At 49.0% G+C, this 17,740-nt stretch overlaps 1 protein-coding gene across 1 annotated transcript in view; it reads left to right on the forward strand.

The window, feature by feature from the left end:
* The window catches only part of LOC118772116 (endosome/lysosome-associated apoptosis and autophagy regulator family member 2-like), a 30,278-nt gene extending 15,183 nt beyond the window's left edge, over positions 1–15,095 (forward strand). The window contains exons 7-22 of the mRNA XM_036520379.1: positions 277–429; positions 1,308–1,396; positions 1,987–2,167; positions 3,404–3,532; positions 4,495–4,585; positions 5,013–5,115; positions 5,677–5,814; positions 6,568–6,831; positions 7,365–7,538; positions 8,026–8,215; positions 9,758–9,854; positions 10,135–10,236; positions 11,291–11,417; positions 12,025–12,203; positions 12,737–12,899; positions 14,244–15,095. Coding sequence (XP_036376272.1) covers positions 277–429; positions 1,308–1,396; positions 1,987–2,167; positions 3,404–3,532; positions 4,495–4,585; positions 5,013–5,115; positions 5,677–5,814; positions 6,568–6,831; positions 7,365–7,538; positions 8,026–8,215; positions 9,758–9,854; positions 10,135–10,236; positions 11,291–11,417; positions 12,025–12,203; positions 12,737–12,899; positions 14,244–14,312 — 2,249 coding nt within the window. The 3' untranslated portion in view covers positions 14,313–15,095. The remainder of the gene's footprint in view (positions 1–276; positions 430–1,307; positions 1,397–1,986; positions 2,168–3,403; positions 3,533–4,494; positions 4,586–5,012; positions 5,116–5,676; positions 5,815–6,567; positions 6,832–7,364; positions 7,539–8,025; positions 8,216–9,757; positions 9,855–10,134; positions 10,237–11,290; positions 11,418–12,024; positions 12,204–12,736; positions 12,900–14,243) is intronic.
* Positions 15,096–17,740: the final 2,645 nt, after the last annotated feature.

Raw genomic sequence — 17,740 nt, forward strand, 5'->3', positions numbered from 1 at the left:
ATCTATCCTTGCTCCAAACACACCTGATTGAAATTAGTGATTAAACCAGGTGTGCTCAGCTAATCAAAAGAGCCACTGATGAGTTCAGTCAGGTAGGTAGAGCAGGGAAAGATGGAAAACGTGCGGAGCGGGGGGGGGCCCCCAGGGGCTGGACTGAGAATCAGTGTTGTATAGGATGTTCCAATGCTGTGTTTGCTAGTGTTGTGTAGGGTGTTTTGTGTCGTGCGTCCCAGTGCATGCTGTTTTTTAGCGTGATCTGCGGTCTGTCACCCCCAGGTGTGGCCTACACCTCCGAGTGCTTCCCGTGCAAGCCAGGGACCTTCAGCAAAATCCCGGGCTCCTCCTCCTGCGAGCTGTGTCCCAGGAACACCTACGCCAGCAAGGGGGCCAGCTCTTGCACACCCTGCGACAAGGAGAAGGAGTACTCGCGTATGTTCCCACATACAAGATCACATATTATATGTATTAGATTAGTGGCACTTAGCAGATGCTCTCATCCAGAGCAACTTACATAGGTTTTTACATGTTACTCATTTATATGGCTGGATATTTGCCGAGGCAAGTCTGGGTAAAGTACCTTGCCCAAGGGTACGACAGCAGTGCCACAGCAGGGAATAAAACCAGCAACCTTTCGGTTACGAGTCCTGCTCCTTACCACTATGCTACACTGCCACCCCAGATGCCACATCATATACGGAGTCACATGTGATACCTGCAGTTATCTGTCAGACACAGCGGCCTTGATCTGTGTTTAGTTCCATTCACAAATGATCACGGTGTGTCCTAGTGTATGCTTGCAGTAATGCATTTTGTATGCATTCAAAGTTCTGCATGTTAATAAGTCACAAATGCAGCCTCTGCCCCTGTTCGAGTTAGCTTCATTTTAGCGATTTACGAATTATGAAAGGTATCCATGCGCTGTAAGGGAGTGGGAACCACAAAGCTTTATTAGTCAGTGTGTCTGATATATTTTGTCAGAAAGCAGGCCGACCTCAGGGCAGAAGAGCTGCAGCAGTGGGCGTGGGCAGCTGAGGAAAGGGTCACCTCAGTGTGTGGAATGTAGGCCGTGCTGACAGTGTGGAAATTGGCTCTCTTCACAGTTTAGTCTTTGAGTGCGTGGCTGGGCGGAGCAGGCACAGAGCTCTCCTCAGTCCTGAGTCAGAGGAGCCCTTGCCCCGCCCTTTGGCCACGCCCCCTTCCGGAAGGGAGTTCACTCTCCCGCTGCCGTGATGATGGTTGCAGGGAACGGAGGCGGGCCAAGTGCGGTATCGACACACACCTCCTGACGCATTGTCTCTTCCCCGCAGCTGAAGGGGCGGCAGAATGCAAGGAGAAGCCAGCGTGCTCCAAGAAAGACTACTTTCAGATCCACACGCCCTGTGACAGCGAGGGGAAGGTAAGACCTCTGACGCTTCACTCCCGCTGTGAAGAGGAGCAGGGAGAGTCCGAATGCAGAGGTGACGCCAGGACACGAGAGGTTTGGTTCAATGAAAATAAGTCTCTTTACTGGAGACTCGGGAGAGACAAAACAGCCTTGGTACAAGAGTTCACACACAGTAGGCATGGCAACGCGAGACTGAGCGGAGACACGGACAAGTGGCCGGGCTTAAATAACGAAGAACACAGGTGCAGACAGTACCTAATTAGCACAGGTGAAAGACATTGACAAAATTAGACACAGAATGCAGGAAGTTATGTGGCCATCTGGTGGTCAGCCTGGCGGCAGCAGCTGGGTTTCTCACGCCTACACTGCATTTAGGCTGATTGTCTATAGACACGCTGTGCAGTGTACATCAGGCAACCCGGCGAATGTAAAGAGCACAGTATAATAAAGCTATGAAAGATTTATATAGAGTTTGTGGGTCTCAGGAAACCAGCCAAACGTGATATATCAGTGCTGTGCAGTGGATGCTGGGTAATTTCCAGACATCACTCAACGATTTGTGATAAACTGAAAGGCCGAGCACCACCTCTCCGTTCGCCCAGACGCAGATCATCTACAAGTGGATCGAGCCGAAGATCTGCATGGAGAATGTGACGGGGGCAGTGACGCTGCCCCCCTCAGGCGAGCGGGAGCCGTGCCCTCCCTGCAACCCGGGCTTCCACAACGATGACGCCGCCACCTGCTCGCCCTGCCCGCCCGGCACCTACTCCGACGGCGTCAAGGGTAAGGCCACGCCCTCCCACTCCTTCCGAACCTGCCAACAGTGGCCAGTCCGCCAGCCGACCCTTAAGACGGTCTGCCACCAACAGCGTGGCACACTCAGCTGTGTGCTTCCATGTGATTGGGTGAAATTTTGAACAGCTGATAATGACCTGGTGGTGGTTTACAGTACATTACGTTACATTACATTACATTACATTACATGCATTTAGCACACTCTCTTATGCAGAGAGACTTCCAGCACCATAGAACATAAGTGTATCCATTCAAGTTAAATGAGCAACAGTGTCAAACCAGACTAACAAAACTTCCAGGCCAAGTTAACTAAGTTAACTCATGCAATCTGATGGAAGCCAAGTATGCTACTATACATCAGTCACTAGAACACAGAATCCAAAATACATCTCAATACTACACATAAAATAAACATCAAATACTGGAAATGGACCCGAGATGCAGTCTGTAGAGGTGTGTCTTCGGTCTGCGTTGGAAGATCGCCAGTGATTCTGCTGTCCTGACCCCCATGGGGAGCTCATTCCACCACTGAGGGATCAGTACAGACAGGAATCATGTCTGAGAGGAGCTACCCCGTCGGGACGGGACAGTCAGTTGCACTGTAAATGCAGAGGGCAGTGTAAAAGGGTAATAAAATTATGATAACATTGAAACGGGACGCTGACATTTCCCGTGGTTCCCCTCTGAGCGCGTGCTTCGGAAACAAAGAAAGGAATAATTACTCTGAGATTAAGGGAATTGAGAGCTGTAAGGCACTGCCGATGTTTTATTAATTAGGCTTGATCACTTTGAGTGAAACTTTGGGGCTTTTCACGTGTAAGCTTTAAAGATGCTTTTTATAGCCTCCCTGTGCTTGATCACTGGTGTGAAAGAAATGACTGTGTATAAACAGCTTGTCAAGATGGTGCCGGTGGAATGCTGTTTCTGGCTGCTTTTATGGGAAATTGTCCCATGGCAGTGCACTATAAATGTACCTGCAGATGGCTTCTTATGGCAGGGGTTATCAGTAACCAACTGGAAAACATGGGTGTAGCTCTGTATTTGGTTACTAACGTCTGGAGCAAATGTGACTTTATCAGTATTGAGGTTGAAACTGTTGGGCCCCAGTGATGCGTGATGCTTAGTGATTGGACAGTCCCGGTGTCCATATAAACGCCCCGCCAGGCTGTTCCCCTGCGCCGCCCTCTTTCAGACGAGCTGACGTTTGCTCCCCTCTCCCGCCAGCCTGCCAGCCTTGCCCGGCAGGCACGGAGCCGGCGCTGGGCTACGAGTACAAGTGGTGGAACGTGCTGCCCGCCAACATGAAGACCTCCTGCTTCAACGTGGGCAACTCCAAGTGCGACGGCATGAATGGTGAGTGGGGGCGCGCAGTGCGGGCATCCGGGGGCTAGATGGCGCTGTTGCACCACGGGACGCCAAAGGCCCTCAGTAAAACTCAGAAGGTGCTAAAAGCTGAGGTGTCGCTTTATGCTTATTTATTTATGCACGAGAAGTGGAGTCTGTGCTGTCGGGAATAGGGAGTGAGACAGTGAGATAGAGAGAGAGAGAGAGAAATTGGAAAGGAAGAGACAGAGACAGAGAGAGGCAGAGCGAGGGAGTCAGAGAGAGTGTGGGAGGAGGAGGGGGGGGGGTGAAGAGATTTATCCAGACAGAATGGAAGAACAGCATGCGCTGAACAAACAGACTCCACAGCCTCGCCTCTGTGGAGCGTTTCCAGGCGGCTCTTTCCCTCCCAGCAGTAGCGGGTTTAGCATAGCAGCGGGGAAATGCACATGGTAACATCACATGTGCGCCACGGGGCCTGTTTCCCCTGCGTATGTACATTTATTTAGAAAGCAAATGGAACCTGCAGGCGGCACAGAGGGCAGCTCCTGCAGTGATGGGCTGTCAAAGCTTGACTGATTAACTTTGGCATATTATAGTCAGCGCTATGAAATGGTGCCCCCTAGTGACTGTATATCAGCATGGAGGATCATTATGTTGACAGGCAAGGGTTATCTCAGGAAACGGAGCTGGATTACAGACATAATTCCTCTCCCATGTTCATAATAGAGGGTACTTTTATTATGACACCTGATTAATATGGGCTGTTTGGAATTGTTTGAATGAATTAAAGTACCTGCCAGACTGACTCAATAAAAGCCACTTCCTACTACATTATGATGGAGGATGATGATTAAAGGGTCAGTAACAGCGGTAGGAAGACTGACATTCCCTGCATACTACAGCAGCTGCACCTATTAGTGTGCTGTGTTACCTCTGAGGTAGCGCTGTTTACTGTGTCACGCTGAGTCTCGGCTTCTTTGGTCCCCTAGGCTGGGAGGTGGCTGGAGACCACATCCGCAGCGGAGCTGGGGGCTCGGACAATGACTATCTCATCCTCAACCTCCGCATACCTGGATTCAGGTGAGTCCCCGTCCCCCCAGACAGCAGGAGTGTTCCAGCCGGGGATGGTGTGGCATAGTGGTCAGCCACCCCCGTGCTTAACTAGGGGTTGGCAGGTTTGAATATCAGGCTAGACATTGCTGGTTTACGTTTTGAGCTGGGATTAACGTGAATTGCAAGTCAAGATCCATCTTTGTAAATGGATAACCTGTACAGTGTGAGATCTGGGAGTTGCTCTAGATAAGGCTCTGTGATTGGCAAATTAAAATAGTCATTGATGGCAACCCCTACAAAAGGCCATGTAGTCGGAAATACAATTTCCGATGCAGATTCACTGTTGGAAAAAAAAAGAGGATTTCGTATGCCAGATGTGGCTTGGAATTTATGGTTTAATTTCTCCTATTGGTGACCCTGCATGACTTTCGTTTTTGCGGTTTAATTTTGTCAGGCTTCCAACGTCTGTGTCCGGGACGACGGGCAGCGAGTTTGGCCGAATCACCTTCGTCTTCGAGACCATCTGCTCGGCCGACTGCGAGCTCTACTTCATGATGGTACGTTAATCCAGATCTAAAACCCCTTCCTCCTCCCCCCGCCACCTCCCTGGCAAACAGCCCGCTTCTTTTTTGTCACGCGGATGAGCCCTTCCTAGACGGCGTGATGGGACTGGGTGTCGGGGACCCGGCGGAGCTCTGTGACGCCGATGACACGGCGCCGGCTCAGACGGTCTGAGTCCCCCCCGCGCCGTGAGCACCGGAGAGGGCGCGGTGGCACTGTCATGTCTTTGTCATGGCAGATCAGTCGCCCGCAGCCCCGAAGAGACAGGGGAGCCCCGCCGGGATTTTGGCGGGAGGCCGTGTGACGGGATTGGCTGTCTGAATCTTTTAGCCCCGATGCTGTGTGGCGTCTTTGCCAGCAGTCGTCTAGTTGTGCCACATCTGTCATGAATGATGGCGCCTGAGGCTTATTTAACAGCAGAATGGCTATTTCGCGAGCATAGTGTTTATCCCAGTTTTCTAGAACATTCTCAGTCGAAATCAGCTGCTCCCAGCGGCGATGTGATATGAGAGCATGCCTGCTGTCTGTTGTGTTGAATGTCAGTGCGCCCCCTACAGGACGTGAACAGGAAGAGCACCAACGTGGTGGAGTCCTGGGAGGGGAGCAAGGAGAGGCAGGCCTACACCCACATCATGACGAAGAACGCCTCCGTCTCCTACACCTGGGCTTTCCAGAGGACCAACCAGGCCCAGGATGTGAGTACACGGCGCCGCCCGCAGGGACTGATGGGAAATCACAGTTAAAACCACCATAAAACTGCCATGCACAGCGGTTGGCATCGCTACGGCACACACTCTTACAGTAACTGCCATTATTGCCCTTGAGCTGGAATCTACTCTCAACAGTCCGTATTCTTGCATATGTTCACGCTGTTCATGGTGCAGTACAGTGCAGACACACAGGGGCAGTCACCTCTAGTGTCTGTAGCATACTGCAGGAGACACAAGCATTGACTTGTCTTTGACCGTCTTTGCTTTGCTTGAGTGCTGCTTACAGTGACATCATATGCTACATTATTATCATTTAGGGGACACTGTTATCCAAAGAGATTTACAAAGGTTACAATTTTATCCATATGTACAAATGGACATTTACTGAGGGAATTGTGAGTTAAGTACCTTGCTCCAAGGGTGCAACAACAGTGAGGGGAATTGAACCAGTAACCTTTTGGTTACAAGCCCTGCTCCTTACAATGCCACACTGCTGCCCCATCATATCCATGACACAGACAGGTAAAGTGGTTGACTCCTTTACAGGAGCACAGTAAGTCACCTTAATACTTACTGATGTGGTCTTTAGCTACAGCTCAGTCACAGAACAAAGATCTGATCATTAGCTGTATGTAAGGTTAACTGTATGTAATGTTAGCGGTATGCTAATGTTTGTGTGGAGGACCCGGCTGCTGTTCATACCCCCAGTGCACTGAGCAGGTTCCTCGCTTTCTGCAGGTCCGGCAGTACGTCAACGACATCGTGAAGATCTACTCCATCACGGTGACCAACGCACAGGACGGGGTGGCGTCCTCGTGCCACGCCTGCGCCCTGGTGTCCCAGCGGTCCGGCTCCTCCTGCGTCCCCTGCCCCGCCGGACACTACATCGACAAGGACACCAACCAGTGCATGGAGTGCCCGCCCGACACCTACCTCTCCGGGCACCAGATCTACGGCAAGGAATCCTGTCTGCCCTGCGGGCCCGGCAGCAGGAGCAACAAGGTAAATGTAGTTTTTTACTGGTTTGCTCCAGACAGTTGTAGTTCTAAGGTAGCTTTGCTACATGAGCACCTAGAGCTGTTTGTCATTAGCTGACTGTACAGTTAGCATTTAGCCTGCATAGCAGAGAGTGGTTTAAATGAAAACTTTAGGCTCTATTGAAAAAGGGCAGCAGGTTTATGCTGGAGCAGGTTAATGCTGACCTTTGTAGAATGGCCATTGAATGGCTGAAGGTGAGAGAGTAAGGAGACAGAGGTAGAGAGAGGGAGTTGGGTCAGGAGAGAGATGATGAGAGAGGGGGACAGAGAGAGAGAGATGGAGGAAGGTTGAATAAGAGACAGAGAGAGAGAGAGAGAGAAAGGGGATGTGACTGACTTGGCTTCCATAGGGCTCTTTTGGAAAAGCATCAGAAAGGAGTGGCAGGTACCTGTAGAGGGCCTGGTTTTTGGATACCAGGCACTGGTGCTGTCCGTGGTCCTGAACCCCTGCTCCGGCAGCCATTAATGCGCTCTGTGTGTCCCCCCTCCCCCTGCCAGGACCACTCCGCCTGTTTCAGCGACTGCACCTTCTCCCACACGGTGCAGAACCGGACCCTGACGTACGACTTCAGCGAGCTGGGCCCCGAGGGCTCCATCATGAACGGGCCCAGCTTCACCTCCAAGGGCACCAAGTACTTCCACTTCTTCAACATCAGCCTGTGTGGACATGAGGTGAGGCCTCTCGCTGCACAGAGAGGGGGTCTGGGTGTAGTTTCACCCTTTGACTGCATAGAGAAAGCAAGCTGAGTGTAGATTCACCCTCTACCTGCACAGAGAGGGGGTCTGGGTGTAGTTTCACCCTTTGACTGCATAGAGAAAGCAAGCTGAGTGTAGATTCACCCTCTACCTGCACAGAGCGGGGGCTCTGGGTGTAGATTCAGCCACTGAGAGCATTTCAATTGTAGATGAGCATTTCTCAGCATAAGACTTATGATGAAATACTTACAAATGCATGAGCGGGTGGTTTAGTTGGTATCTCGGATGTTTTTAAAAGTCTGATGTCATTAGCCATATGAAACAGGTTTAGGGCTGTCTTAAAGAGGATTTGGAAAAAGAAAATCTAAAATAGCGCTGCGATCTGTGTGAATGTCCCTGCTCTTGCTAAACGTTGCGCAGCTGAGGCTGTTATGATGTTGGTCCTTCCTGTCGGCCCCTCCAGGGCAAGAGGGCGGCCGTGTGCACAGACAACGTGACCGATCTCTCCAGCAAGGACCTCCAGAGCGACTCGGCCGAGCTCGTCAACTACGTGGAGACCTTCGTCTGCCAGTCCACCATCATCCCGTCGGACGGGCGGGGCTTCCGCACGGCCCTCTCCTCCCAGTCCATCAGCCTGGCGGACACCTTCCTGGGTAAGAGGAAGAGGAGGACCGCCCCCTCCCTGCCCCCCACCCGCCCCCCTCGCTACACGGCCACAAGGTCACAGGGGATCAGGCGGGGCGAAGGATATGTCTGCCAAACGCATGGCTTTATGCTATCTGTCATTACCAAGTTTAATTAAGTTCATTAAGTTCAAATCCTTAATGTAGTATTGTGATGTGTTTTGGGTTCTGTGATCTAGTGACTGATGTGTTGTAGTATACGTGGCTTCCCTTGTCTAATCAGGTTGCACAAGTTAACTTGTGGTAGGTCTTGAATGGTGTGATGCTCACACTCACTGGTCTGGGAGTTTTGTTAGCCTGGTCTGACGCTGTTGCTCATTCAAATTGAATGGATACACTTAAGTTCTATTGTGATGGAAGTCGCTCTGGATAAGAGCATCTGCTAAATGAATGTAGTGTAATGTAATGGTGCTCTCTGTTGCCATCAACAGTGGATAGAGTGCATTCAGGCGTGCTGTTAAGCACTGTGATGTGTGTTTCTGAATGCCTGAGTCATATGTTTGACTCCTGCTGAAAGGAGGCCCCTGGGAATTGTGGGTAAAGTGAGGGCTGCTCGCTGACACGGTGAATAAACCTGACGCAGTGCATTTGACTGCAGTGCAAAGCCCCTTCCACAGTGTTGCTGACTGCTCCTGCTCTATACACAGCTGCAGACAGGCTTATGGAGCTCCACCGAGCACAGCCTGATGTCAAAGTCTGGTCCTGTTATTAAGTACACATGTGCCAGGGAAATAAGCTCTTTTACTTGAGTATAGGCCCAACTGTGTATCAAGAATTGATGAGGTCTCTAGTGGTATTAGGGGGTGGGGGTGTGGATTTGTGTCAAACAACAGTTTTATGGTTTATTATTATTAGCCTTTGCTTAACCAGAAAGTCTCTTGACTTACAGATGACGCACAAAAACAGAATAATCCAATAAACATTAGTTATTATGCATAGTAATTACTATGCAGTTACAAGTTATCTTCAATGTATTGTCTGTTGGACTAAGATGCATACATTAACATGCAGTACCTGTCAAAAGTTTGGACACACTTTTATTTCTTTGTTTTTACTATTTTCCAAATTTTGTAATAATAGTAAAGACATCAAAACTATGAAATAACACAAATGCTATTATGCAGTTACCAAAAAAGTGTTATAAACAAATCTATCTTATAATTTAGATTTTTCAACATTTTTTGGAAAGAAATTTATACATAGGTATGAACTTCACTATTTATATTTGTCTAAGAAACAGATTTTAAGCATTTAAGCATAAGTCTTCAGATCAAAATGTCTTTGAATGAACGTTTCCCATTATCTTAATCAGGTGTGTCCAAACTTTTGACTGGTACTGTACATTACGTTATATACAACTTTGTTTGACTGGCTGCAGTGAATGTTGTGGGTGAAGTTTCGGAAACTCTGAAAGCGCCCAGCAGGAGGCTGTTTCTGTCCCATGATGCTTTGCGCTTTTACAACCCCCCTCCTTGTGTTGTGACTGCTTGTCCTGTCCTGTTCTCTCTCCAGGGGTGACGGTGGAGAGCTCCCTTGGGGGGATCAGCGTGAGGCCCGACCTGTTCCCCAAGACATCAAAGAAAGTGCCCGACATCAACTTCTTCTACCGGTGAGCGCGCCGCGTGTTTGGGTTTTCTAAAGACGGCTCACGCCAAAATCTGCCACCCCACCGTAATCGGGTTACGCGTAAACATCGGGGCACAGCGTCTGCTTGCTTCACACTCACCGCTGCATCTCGCTGTGCGCGGTTGCATTTAAGCCCTGGAAAGTTGCAGACTTAACAGGTTTGTTCTCCATTTTAGTTTCGCTTGTGTCAGTGCTGCTTTTCTTGAGAGCAAAAAACTTATTTCCACCAAATGTAATGGAAAGTGGTTGTGTTTTGGTCACAGGTCCCCCCAGGCGACCTCGTCATGTGACAAGGGCCGAAACGCGGTCATCACGCTGCGGTGCAACCCTGAGAAACCCGGGCGAGGAGAGCTGGGCGTGTCCAGGTACCCGTAACCTGTCTTTTAATTTCGGGATTACAAGGCCAATTAAACTGAAGCCATTTAAATTTAACCCATTGACTTCACCTCAGTTAAAGAGACATATAAAAGAGAATACCAATGAGGTGAAACACTGGGGACCAGTTCTGTGGTTAGTATGCTGCATAAGTATGCTAAGTGCTGAAAATATCTCTGCCCCTGTGCTAATTAACACATGCCGGGCGTTTTAAGTTCATCTTAAGTTTTAAGTTCCTTGGCCGTTCATTATCTGGGCCCGGAGAAAGTAAGTGCCGCTTCATTGATCATTACAGAGAGGAGGAACTTGAAAGGAAGCGAGGCTTGAAACTCTGTGAGCTGACTGTGTGTATACCCGGCCCTCTCACGGAGTTTGGGGGGAAGGAATATCTGTTTTTTCACTAATGATTCTCCCTTTACCTCTGGGTGACTCTGATGGGGAGGGTAACTGAGGACTGTGGGCCCTAAGTTCTCTTCTGAGTTCTCAGTCCATCTGGTTTTGCCTAAAGCTGCAGTTTTACTGCAGTCAAATTTACTACACTGAAAATATTGACCCTTACAGTACCACCTGAATACACCTGGATACACCTGAATAAAAAACATGCATTCAAAGACGTCACTTAAAGACTTCTGCTTAAATGCTTGAAATTTGTTTGTTAGACAAATATAAATAGTGAAGTTGATGTATATGTATGAATTTCTTTCCAAAAAAATTATTTTTATTTATGTATATTTATATATTTTTATTACTTTGAAGAATCTAAAAATGTGTTTTTAACACTTTTTGGCCATTTGTGTTATTTGACAGTTTTGATGTTTTCAGTATTATTCTACATAGTTGAAATAAAGATTAAAAGTTCAAACTTTTGACTGGTACTGTATGTTTATAAAATACATGAATGTTAAGTTTTGGACAACTATACACTGAGTCTCTCTAGGGAGATTGACACAGTGGTATTGATGACTTTGAATGGCTCCCCCCCACTGTTGCTGTCCACATGGTTTAGTCCAGCTCTAATGGTTTCGTCATTTCCTGTTCCCACAGCAAATGCCCTGCGGGGACCTGCGACGGCTGTACCTTCAACTTCCTGTGGGAGAGCGCAAACGCCTGCCCGCGCTGCACGGAGGCAGACTACCACGAGATCGAGGGGGCCTGCAAGGGCGGGGTTCAGGTAACACACGCGCAAAACCCTGCCCTCTTATTCAGCATGATGCTATAGATTAGACCGATCACACAGCCAGCGGTATTTTAGTATAGATTGATAACTAACCAATGTATTTTTCCTTTTTTTGAAAATATATTTTTATGATTTTATGTTCATTTTAAATCAATCCCTTTCCTCATCTGGACAGTTTTTTCCTCTCTCTCACTGGCTTGGGTCAGGACTTTATTTTGTGTCAGTAGTATCCATGGGTAGGCTTTGTGGGGTGGCAGTGTAGCATAGTGGTAAGGTTAAGGGCTTATAACCAAAAGGTTGCCAGTTTGATTCCCCACTGGGGCACTGCTGCTGTACCCTTGGGCAAGGTACTTAACCCACACTTGCCTCATTTAATATGCAAATGTATAACGTAAAAATTTTATCATAAGCAAGTCAGTCTGGATAAGAGCGTCTGCTAAATGACAATAATGTAATGTGGGTCTGTTGATAATGTCAATGTAGGGTATCTCATTCTGTTGGCCATTGATGTGAATATTAGAAATGTTTTCATACACGCCTGCGGTCAGGATAAAAGCCCACAAACATTATGAATAATGTAGGTCTGTCCCTCTACCCGCAGGACACCCTGTATGTGTGGACCGAGCCGAAGCTGTGCACTAAAGGACTCTCCCTCCCGGGGAAGAAGACCTCACCCTGCGAGGCCATCGACTTCTGGCTGAAGGTGGGCGCCGGGATCGGGGCCTTCGGTGCCGTGCTGCTGGTGGCCCTCACCTGCTACTTCTGGAAGAAGAACAAGAAGTGAGTCCGACCAGCCCCCTGCCCTGCCGACGTTCCCCTGACGTCCTCACAACGTAACAACAGTGTTATGGCTACATGACGACGTCACAGCGATGCTGCGTCAGGGTTCTGTGACCTTGATGTCTTCACTGTGTACCTCCTGGGGAAGGCTAGCAGTCAAGCCCGTCTGCATGTTTTATCAGTCCTGCCAATGCATTACATTTAGCAGACGCTCTTATCCAGAGGGACTTACATAGGTTACAGTTTACCCATTTATACAGCTGGGTATTTACTGCGGCAACTCTGGGTTAAGTACCTTGCCCAAGGGTACAGCAGCAGTGCCGCAGCGGGGAATCAAACCGGCAACCTTTCGGTTACAAGTCCCGCTCCTTAACCACTATGCTACACTGCCGCCCCCATGCAGTCGCCCCCATGCAGTCGCTCCGTGAAACCGAATGCATTTTTGTGTCAGGGTGAGGGCGGTTGCATTTTGGGCCACGGTGCTCCCCGTCACCTCAGTGGATAACCCCTCCCCTCGTGTCCCGCCCGCGCAGGCTGGAGTACAAGTACTCGCGGCTGGTGATGACGGCCAACAAGGAGTGCGAGCTGCCGGCGGCGGACAGCTGCGCCATCATGGAGGGGGAGGACAACGAGGACGAGGTGGTGTACTCCAGCAAGCCGTCCCTGCTGGGGAAGCTCAAGTCCATCGCCACCAAGGTGAGCTGCCACCACGCACACCTCAGCAGAAGCGTTCGGGTCGGCCCGCGCCCTGTATTTACGCCGTCAGTTCAGCCCATTGGTTGACTTGGTATGCGCTTGGTGTCCAACCGTACACTTTCCCTGGGAAGCGTTCACTTGCATATTACTTGTTGACTTGTTGCACTTGCACTTGTCCTGGTGCCCTGCCCTGGCGCCCTTTCCCTGGGGCTCGCTTGCACATTGCTTCCAGAAAACGTGGTGACATCATTGGGGAACGTGACAGGAATGCGATCCAGCCGGCTGTGAGCTGGCAGTGGCCCTGTAACACCCACTGTGGAGGGCGTTCCGCTCCGAAAAACTTAAAATCAGTTCCAGTGAATTGATTTCTTCCAAATTAAATCAACATGCGGAATGCTAATTGTGGGGTAAATCGCAGATCGTGGGAAGGTGTTTTTGATCAGCTCTTCTCAGATCGGTTCAGATCAGGCTGATTCAGTGTTCATTGATTCGTGTAATGAAGGCCCACGCTGATTGCTGATTCGGCCGTGCATTTGAAGTCCTGAAGTGACTGCTCAGATTGGCCGTTACCTGTAGGTTTTGTGCGATAACTCCGCATCGAAGTGCGAATTCCCCCGGCGTTATGCCCCGGTCCCCAGAGTTGCGGTTTCATTGGAGGAACTTGAATCACCCCCGTGGCCTTCCGCATAAAGAGAGAGCCTGCAACCCGATGCATCTGCCTCGATGCAAAACCGCATGCAGTTCATGCCCGCAGTGGGACCTCAGGGAGATCAGTATGTCTGTGCAGCTGCAGAGGGAAATGCAGTGTTTCAGAGAGAAGACGTGGGAGCTACTTGAGAAAGGCAATCTTGTGTTCATGTAACTCTATCATATTGAGTATTTTTTCTAGTGTTATAAAGAAGAGCCATTTTTTTCTGTTTATGACATTTTACATTTATTCATTTGGCAGACGCTTTTATCCAAAGTGACTTACATAGGTTACAGTTCTTTACAATGTTATCCATTTATACAGCTGGATATTTACTGAGGCAACTGTGGGTTAAGTACCTTGTCCAAGGGTACAGCAGCAGTGTCCAACCACTATGCTACACTGCCTGATTCAAAGTGCATGATTAAATGTATTTATCTCTGATATTTATGAAGTGTTTACCTTTAATATTAATTGTAAAGGTTTATAAAAAAAATAGTTTGTAGTGGTAGAGGCAGTATTTAAAACATAGATTAGATAGGTAGATAGAAAGAATTTATTTCAGGGTAAGGAGGAACATGTGGTTTCTCTGGTTGATATCACAGCCCCGCCAAGGCGTGTCAATTGTCAGGTGATCCTTCGCTGTCTGTCTCCAGGGCAACGGGGAGAGCTGCGAGTCCGTCCAGATGAAGTCCTCCAAGCCGGAGCGCTGGGTGTGGGGGTAAAGAAGGAGGCGGCGGAAAGTGGGGAGGGGGGGAGTGGAACGATGTTTCGGGAGGATGGAGAGGACCGGAAGAGAGACCACACAGTGGCCCCGCCGCCGAGGTTTGTGAACGGCCTGCCCAAGGGGAGCCTGTGGAGACGACAGTACCCGGATGGCCTTACACAGAGGGGCAAAGATCTCGCCAAAGGGGATATCCGGGAGTGAGACTGACTGTAAGGGGGTGGGGTGGGGTGGGTTAACGCTCAGGTAGAGGTGCACACCTTATGTATGTAAGTTTTGGATTTTGCCTACAGTATGTGCACCCTGGTTGCTTTCGTTTGGCTGTTTTTTTCAGTTTGGACAGTGTGTAAGGGCCGTTCACAGTGTACCTTTGGGCCCCGCCCATTACATCTGTGAGACCCAATCAAAGATAGCGTCTAAGCCCTCTGGTTGGTTGGGATTGGTCTGGTAGAGGAATGGGTTGGGAGTGCACGGAGAAACATAGCCCCACCTGGCTGCAGTGTGGCCACGCCCAAGTGCATTGTGGGACCTGTGATTTTGTCATTCGACCGCAGGTGACACATTTGAGGCAGGGGGGAGACGGAGGAAAGGGGTGCTTTTTAAACGTGTGACGTTTTCATAGTAATTACTCATAAGAGCCATACCCAAGTCAGTGCCAACACCAACCTGGGAAAGGGATGAATAATATTGAGTTAGCTGCTGTGACGAGGGCATGTGGTCTTGTTCTGATTCCGCATAATCTGTTTTGTGTTTTGTGTGTGTTGATTTTTTTGATTCACACTGTCCCTGGAGTGTTTTTTCATGTTAACTCATTGGTATTGAACGTGTGTGTTTCTGTGTGTGTGTGTGTGTGTGTGTGTGTGTGTGTGAGAGAGAGCGAGAGTATGCGTCCTTACACAGTTAACACCAAAACCCTTGTCTTGCTGTATTTTCAGGATTGGCCTTTGGCCGTCTTGTGCTTGCGGCTGAAATCGCTCGCTCCGTCCTTGAGATGTGTACCACTGCTCACTTGTGTCTCTTCTTGTCATGATGAGAGAGAAGATTTTTTTCAAGGTCATGCAAACTGCAAACGTGATCCTGTCACTTCAAAAATATCTCGCATTTCAGACATGCCTCTTTAGAGAAAGTAAGATGCACCAAACAAACCCTACTTATTTTGACGTTACGCGAAATGAGTACAGCCAAGGCAATTTGTACGTGATCCGGAGGTGAGCCGTTAAATGAAAGGGATAAAGAACAAATAGAGTGAAGTAGTCAGGACTGGAGAGGCAAATCCTTTGTTCTGACTGTGCCGTCCGTCATTTCCTGCTACAGTTTTGATTGGTTCCCTAATGCTCAGCTTGACACGCATGCACCCCCCCCCTCCTTCATGCCTTTCTTCTTTTAGCTAAAACAACTGCATTTTGGGACCGGGCAGAGAGGTCGGTGCTTCTGTGATAGTTTCCATTAAAGCTGGGCCTCCAGCCCATTAGAATTCCACAGGGGGCCAGAACCACTGAGGCGTGCACGATTTACCAAAAATGCTGCCCTGGAAAAAAAAGGCCCTCTCAATTAGTACCCCAAAAGCACTTAGCTTCACCTGTCCTCCCTGGACATAAATAGCTGATAAAAGGGAAGCTTTGATTCATCACTTAGCAGGCGTTCTCTTTGCAGGGGCTCTTCCGAGGGTTAGAACCTTCGGAGTAGATTCCTCTGAAGATCGTTCTGTTTCTCCTGTCTGTGATTCCTTCTGAAACCCTACCCTAGAAATCTAGAGGAAGTTGGTGGGGGGGAGGGCAGAAATAAAACCATCTGGATTGCTCACCCCTTTCCTGCGAACCTATTGGCCTATTCACATGGTATGAGGATCAGTGAATTTGCAGCACTGATTAGAAAAAAAAAGAAGAATGCTCAGAAAAAGAAAACCTCAAAATCATTAAGGAAGAGTTGCCAGTATCGTCAAGTAAATTTAAATTAAGTGGTATGCCCTGGCCCTTCTGGTGCAAAGGTATGGATGAGAGATTATAGCTTCTATATAACTTTTATTCTCCTGAAGATCAGTAGTTCTTGTATTTGTCAAACTTTCGGTAGTCTCTTTTTAGGCCGTTTTCAGAGGAGTGGATGAGGCACTGAACAGGCAGCTGCACTGGAGTGGTTATGTGTGCTATCTGGGAAGACAGACACAGAGTTCAATTGGTACCATTTCATTTCAGGAACAAAACAATGCCCCCCCCCCCCCAGGCGCATCCCATAAGTGAAGCTAACAGATGTGCTCACAGTTTTTGTCTCCTAGGCTGCCTCTGCAATTCCTCTCACATTCTCTGTTCCTATCCCATACATTCTCCATTGCTGTCTCATCCGTCCTTAATTCCTCTCCCACCCTCCATTCCCATCCCTTTCCTCATCCTTGTTTTACTGTGAGATCTTCAGAGGTTACAAAGGCCCTCATTCATGGCTTTTGTGTGTTTGCAGTGTACATTTTTTACTTAAAGAGACCAGAACAGCTGAGACAGGAAAAGACTCAAAGACACAAAACAGCCATGGGTTACTGTTTATTATGATGTCGTCATGTCTTTGTTATTGCACATGTCATGAGCGCAGTACTGTCGCGATATGCTAAGCCAGACACTGCCGGGGTTCAGGTCGGCCCGAGCCGGCACAGGGTTTATGCTGGCCTGAATGGGCACGTGTGAGAAATTGGATTTACAAATTGGAATTTCCTGTGTGCGCCAACAATCTGGGACCAACGTGAACAAATAGCCTCACATACACACACAACCACAGGCTACATCCCTCCCTCTCAGTCTGGGACTCCCGGGAACAAACGCACCGCTGACGTGTTTTGGAGTCGTTGCAAGGCGTAGCCCGCTCGACTCTGGTCCGGCCTGGCGCCGCGCCCGTCCGCCGAAACCCACGGCGGGAAGAAGCCCGCGGCAGCCGCTCGAATCGTCTTTGGCTTCGTCTGCGGCGCTGGGAAGATTGGAGATTTCCCCAGGCCCACCTCGATTGAGCCAGACCGACTCGAGGGGCTCCGTTCCCGAAACGGTTTTTTGGAGAGTGGCAAATTCCGCCCGCGGTTGTCCATGGCAACCCGACGTGCAGACTTGTATCTCCCGGGAGCAGGGGCTTTCAGAGTGAACAGATAAGCCACACAACAAAGAAATATAATCTCTCAGATGTTTCAGCATAAATAAAACGCATGACTCGGGGGCCTAAGATTACTTTACATAATCCACAGCCGCCTGTTGTACTTCCAAAGGACACATTTCTTTGTGTTTCGGTTCGTTCAGCTACCGGAGCCGGGGTGAAATTCAGACATTTCTCTCTGTTTTTTTGTACTTTCAGCAGCCACAGACTCCCAAAGACACCTGGGAAATGCACAAAAAGCACGCCGTGACAGGAGTGTTTGGCCTGAGTTTACCTCAAATGCTACAAAGCAGAGAGGAACAC

This window comes from Megalops cyprinoides, chromosome 25, assembly GCF_013368585.1.
Source record: "Megalops cyprinoides isolate fMegCyp1 chromosome 25, fMegCyp1.pri, whole genome shotgun sequence".
In the NCBI taxonomy this organism is placed as follows: domain Eukaryota; kingdom Metazoa; phylum Chordata; class Actinopteri; order Elopiformes; family Megalopidae; genus Megalops; species Megalops cyprinoides.